General features: G+C 43.8%; 1 protein-coding gene across 1 annotated transcript; it reads right to left on the bottom strand.

Annotated features, from left to right (window-relative positions):
* Nucleotides 1–4443: 4443 nt before the first annotated feature.
* On the bottom strand, nt 4444–5694 carry LOC118473546 (uncharacterized). The gene is made up of 2 exons (XM_035963359.1): nt 5650–5694; nt 4444–5069 (listed from the first exon to the last, which is right to left on the bottom strand). The coding sequence occupies exon 2, from the start codon at nt 5061–5063 to the stop codon at nt 4680–4682; it is 384 nt and encodes a 127-aa protein (XP_035819252.1). The 5' UTR covers nt 5064–5069; nt 5650–5694; the 3' UTR covers nt 4444–4679.
* Between the last annotated feature and the right edge of the window lie 325 nt (nt 5695–6019).

The raw sequence follows: 6019 nt of genomic DNA, 5'->3' as shown, positions 1-6019 counted from the left end.
GGCGGTTCCCTCGGGCGTGCGAGCGGCGCCGATCCTGGGGGCCAACGGCGGTGCCGCCCCGAGGCGGGCGACCGACGGCGGCGCTCCACCAGGAACGAGCGACGGCGACGCTCCCGAGGCGGGCAGGCAAGCGGTGACGGCGCTCCCGAAGCGGACGGGCGGTGGCGGCGCACCCTAGGCCCGGTGGCAACGGCGGTTGCGCGAGGAGCGGTAGGCGTCGGCAACGGCGGTAGTGGCCACGAGGGACGCGTGTCGCTCTGGCGGTCACGCGAGGCGCGGTCGTCTCTGGCGATGTCAGCCACGCGAGGCGTGGGTGGCTCTGGCGTCCTTCGACGACCAACTCCTCCGATCCGGTGGCTTGGGCGGTGTCCTTTGATCTAGCGGCCTCGGGATCGTCCTCCGGCGATGAACTATCCGATCCATATTTATGTCATCGATGATTATGTTTTATACCTACTACTTACATTATTTATACATTTCAGTGATGATTTTTACGATGATGAATACGATTTTATGTTGCCATAAAACTGTCCCAAATTCCCGCGGGGGCTGTTAGTTGAACTGATATTATGTTTTTATCAATTATGCTACACGGTGTATGTATTTATGCGACTTTGTATATTAGTTTATGCTCTGCGTGAACCATATCATCCTATTTTTTGCATGTGTGCAATGAAAAAGAAAATATCATCTAAAAAATTTCGTGCATGCAATGGAAACTCCAATGATTTGTCACAATTTTTAGATCTGCATAAAAATAGAAACCGCATGGATGCAACTCCCATATTTTTCGGAACTGTCATAAAAATAGGATCGTGAATACAACCCACCAGAGATATCAACCTCTCGCATTTGCTCGGTATTTACGCTTATAACTGAGGGGTTTTATGCTCAAAACTTAAGATTTGTACGCTCGAACCTGAAGATGTGTCTACCAATGAACCACATGCCAGATTTTTTATGCCAGATTGCATAAATACTTACACAGTATAACATAATTTGTATAAGTATATATCATAAACTGGTTCTAACTAGTCTAGTTGCATGGTTGTTGTAGCGATCGTATATTTATGTAGAAAATAAAGCATTAAATACGATGTTTTGTTTCCATGCATGTCAATCTATTTTCTTTCATTGTACATTTTTGTCATCCTAATTTTGTGCGCATGCAGCAGGTAACAGATTTTTACGCAGTGTACCGAATTGCATAAATATCTACACCTTGTAGCATAATTAGTATCAGTATATATCATAAACTGATCATGACGAGCCTAGCTACATGGCTATTGGAGCGATCCTATATTTATAGAGAAAATAAAACATTAAATATGATTTTTTTATTTCCATACATGTCAATCATTTTCTTTCATCATACATTTTTGTGATCCTTATTTTGTGCACGCACCATGTAACAGATTTTTACGTAGTATACTGAATTGTATAAATATCTACACTGTGTAGCATAATTAGTATCAGTATATATCATAAATTGGTCCTCACGAGTCTAGCTGCATGTCTGTTGCAGCGATCCTATATTTATGGATGATATCAAGCATTTAAAAATAGAAACTGTAATATATCTCTTTCCTAAATTTACGCGCATGCAGGGAAACGTGTTTGACTCATGCATACCTTCCTATTTTTTGCATGCACAGACGTGGGATGGGGGCGCACTCGACAGTCTGGCTTGGCGAGTGGGTGCCGTGGGGCGCGCCGGGCTGGACCAGGTCACAGGGGTGGTCGGTCTGGGCTTCATCTAACTAGAGGAAGCCCAGGGCTCCTAATATACCTGCCATATATATAGTTTCTTGATGAGTTTTAGAACATAAATTCTATGAGAATTTTTCTTGAGGGAATATGAGTTATACATGTTCGATTTAGCACCCCTCTGACAAGGAAAGGAGGAATCTGTTAACGATTTTATCCAGATATTCCGAGACACTAGAAACTGATGTTTCTAGATTCATGTAGCAAAAAAATAATTTGCAGGGTTAGTGGATGCGTCATTATTTAAAAGAAAAATTAGAAGGCATCCAATTTTTTGCATTAGCGCAATTATAGCAACGGACTTTGGCTTGAGAGACGGAGTAAAGATACGCCTAGAGCAACACGTCACAATTTTAACTTAGTCAATTATGATCAAAGTAGCTTGGACGATGAGCCAAAAGAAGTGTATGCTGCTGAGATGGTTTGCCAGCCAAGGCCAAACCGTCATCTTGTTCTTCTTTACGGCCGGTCCAAAAGAGTAAACAAGAAGAGGTAAAATTTACTTTCAATGTTAATAAATGTGGCAAAATATTTGATGAATTATTGAAAAGTGGAAACATTCAAATGGCTCATACTATCCCATCTGTTGACGAGCTCAAGCGGCATGCATATTGTAAGTGGCATAACTCCTTTTCTCATGCCACAAATGATTGTATTGTGTTCCGTCGGTAGGTACAATTAGCCATTAATGAGGGTCTGTTGAATTTCCAAGAAATGCAGGTTGACAAGTAGCCTTTCCCTGTCAATATGATGGATTTTGATGATAAAAATTTCATGTTTTGGGCGAATGTGGTCGATAAAGAAAAAGGCAAAAGCATCATCATCGGCGACCATCAAGCCCCCGATGAAAACATGAAAAACTGTTGTAGGAAAGTTGTTGCTGAGAAGACCCCAGACGGAAAGGAGACTCTAAAGATCACCATCAAGTCCAACAATGCTAGGGGCAAATGCTGACAGGTGACTGAGGCAAGCTCTCGATCCTGCGCATCGCGGACAGTTCGAGTAGTTCTCATTAACCGTCCGGCAGTGCCAAGGGGCAGCAACGACTGCGTACTTCCAAGCCTCGACGACCTAAAATAGATACATGCAAGCAAAATTCAGCAAAGACACCTGGTTGGCTGATCAAAGTCGACCTAACTTTTGATCAATTACTGTCCAAATATGTCAATAAAAGGGCCGAACACCGTGACCGCCAGTAAAGTGACTTCACTTGCTTACCCAGGTGAGATAGGCAAAATCAATTAAGTCATCTCACCAAACAAGGTCGAAGAAATCGACCTGAAACATTGTCCAACTAGCTCCAAAAACACCAGCATAGACACCTCTGTCGGTGTTTGGTACCGACGGTGTAGTACATGGTATACCACGTAGCGCTTTTGGGAGGACGGCAACATCGATCGCAACTCGATGGTTCGTGTGGGGCATGACGGAACACATCGAATTATACAGGTCCGGGCCGCTCGGATGTGTAATACCCTACGACCTGTGAGTCTCTGGTGGTTGTATTATTCTGAGCTCGAGGATTATAGATAATTGTTGAAGGTAGAAAACAAGAGGGACAAACGAATATAGCTAGGTATAATGGAGTCTAACGGGGTGCCTAATGATTTGGTAGGCGTACCTCCTCAGCCTTATATAGCCGACTGAAGGGATAACTCTATACAGATCGGAGTCCTATACGCGTCTACCCATATCCGCTATAGACATCCTGAGTATTTCCGGAGTTCAGTTAGCTCCTCACGAGGCATGCACAGGCTACATGCAAGGTACGTGCCTCCAGTTATCCCTTCGACACGGCATGTGGCCGCTTTACTCGGCTTCAGTTATGTCTTGCTGAGGCCCACGACATGCTTCATTGGTGACCCATCGGGCCGCATAAGCGGTCCATGAAGCATATTCATGCCATGATGACCCAAGGGATATCCACCCCCATAAGCCCTAGAGGCTTGAGTCAATTTTTTAGTATAATTGGCTCGAGACTCTTGAAAGTGAATATGGGGGTCGATGAAGTACATTTGCTGAGCTAATTTTGTCGATGCCCCATAATCGGGATATATTGCATGGTTATTTGTGACCACGCGCTAAGGACTGGGCAGCCGGACCCATGCACTAGTAGAGATCTTATCATCGATGACGTTCGTATTGCGTCACTGCATGTGTATATATCGTCACAGAGCAAGGTTTGTGACGAATTTGTGACGAGTTCGATTTGGTCATAGGGGTCGCGTCACATTTGTTGTGTTGTGACGGACTACTCAGTTTCGTCATCGATGTGTATACATTCTGTGACGAAAGTCGCGTTGTCATGGAAGTGAATGCATGCTATGACGATCAGTTGTGGTCATAGAGGAAGACACTTTTCCGTCATAATTCGTCGTCTGCCCGAGCAAACTGACGGCGTTGTTAACGCCGTTTGGTTGCTGTGACGGTACGGTATCGTCACAGATAGAGCCGTGGTTTGGTCATTACCAGCCGTTTGGAAGGTGCTGATGCGTATGACGTCAGCGCTGACGTGGCTAGTGACGTGGCAGCTGACGTCAGCGCTGACGTAACGCTGACGTGGCTAGTACAGTGGCAGCTGACGTGGCATATGTTTTATTATATGCCACCAGTTTGGTCACAGATGTGCAGAGAATAATTTTATTGGAAATTGCAAAATATACTAGAACAGAGGAATGAGCACACAATTCCATATTCCATAGATGAATACAACTAGTATTCCAGTGCGCATACAAACTAAGTGGACAACACTAAACTCAGTTCATAGCATCACCACTTGAGTTCACATTTCAGTTGAGTTTGCACAAACATAACAGCATATAATCAAAAGTTGACACCCACGAGCAACTAGAGTTTTTGGGTACCCTCATGTCAAAGAACAGGCCAAAAACAGCAGCTCTGACTAGCAGCCCTCATGTCGAAGAAGAGTTACCATGCAAGGACAAGAGCTTCTTGATGAGCACATTGGTCTCCTCCATCTCCTTGCTGTTCTTCTCTGTTATCTTCTTGTACTCCTCCAACTCCCTTTGTGTCCTCGCCTGCTGTTCCTCAGCTTCTTCACATTTCTTCCTGAGCTGGTCGAGTTCACCTTGAACAGCAGCCGTCGCTTCAGCTGCAAGTTGTTCCCGAAGCTCACTATGATTTGATGATGAAGCCTTGGAGGTTGCCGATGTTTTGATGCCGACGCTTTTCAGGAATTGGTGTGAGCTGCTCTGGGACAGCACCTTCGACACAAGGTGCACACTGGATGCTGGCATCTCACCTTCAGCAACAGGTTCAGCCCTCAAAGCCTCCATATGAGACTGAAATATCATGGACAGAAACAGTTACATGTTATTGCTAATGAGCAACAGCAAGATGCTGACAATAATGTGAAAACAGTTACTTTCATTTCTAGTGCACGGGTCCTACAAGGCATTAACAAAGACTATGAAAAATAGACTGACAGACTCTAAAAGCTATACATTTGATGGCAAATTATAGCAGATTATAGCAGTTACAAATTATAGCAGATTTGCTTAAAAGCTATACATTTGATGGCAAATTAAAAGCTATACATTTGAAAGACTCTATAAATAGACTATGAAAAATAATGTGAAAACAGTTACAAATTATAGCAGATTTGCTTAACAAAGACTCTAAAACCTATACATTTCTAGTGCACGAGTCCTACAAAAAATAGACTATGATATTTACTTTCATTTCAGAAATTTGATGGCAGACAAATGGCAGACAAAATAGACTATGATCTGAACTCCCCTGGGATGGGACAAGCGATCTCACTCATCGATCTCACTCCCCTTCGTTCCATCGACCCACAGCCAGCCTCCCTCATATGATCTCATAAAAATTACACTAAATAAAGAAAACAAATGAACTTACAAGTGCTTCTCTTGCCGGTTCACTCAGGCCACGTTTGGAGCTGGTATGACAGGTCTTGAAGGCGTCCACCGCATCTAGTTCTTCAGTCTGGTCTAAGCTGGGTTCTTCTCGGTTTCTCTTCTGCTTCTGTTTCGTGGATAAACAATCACAGCGAAGTTTGCTCAGATCAAATGCAATAGAAGTTGAGTGCAAAAGTGCAGGTAGTAGTACAAGGTAATAGTTACTTACATATGCATGTAAGTGTGCCACATAGCAGCGAGAACCCGTAGCCTGATGAAACTTGACTTGACTGCGGTTCTGCTTGTTCTTTTCACTTATTTCCTACAAGAGAATGAACATGTCAGATTAGATCATAGGTTCAATATGCGAA

This window comes from Zea mays, chromosome 10 (assembly GCF_902167145.1).
Source record: "Zea mays cultivar B73 chromosome 10, Zm-B73-REFERENCE-NAM-5.0, whole genome shotgun sequence".
Classification (NCBI taxonomy): domain Eukaryota; kingdom Viridiplantae; phylum Streptophyta; class Magnoliopsida; order Poales; family Poaceae; genus Zea; species Zea mays.
Note: the sequence above shows the minus strand (reverse complement) of the source record. Positions and strands in the feature narration are given on the sequence as shown.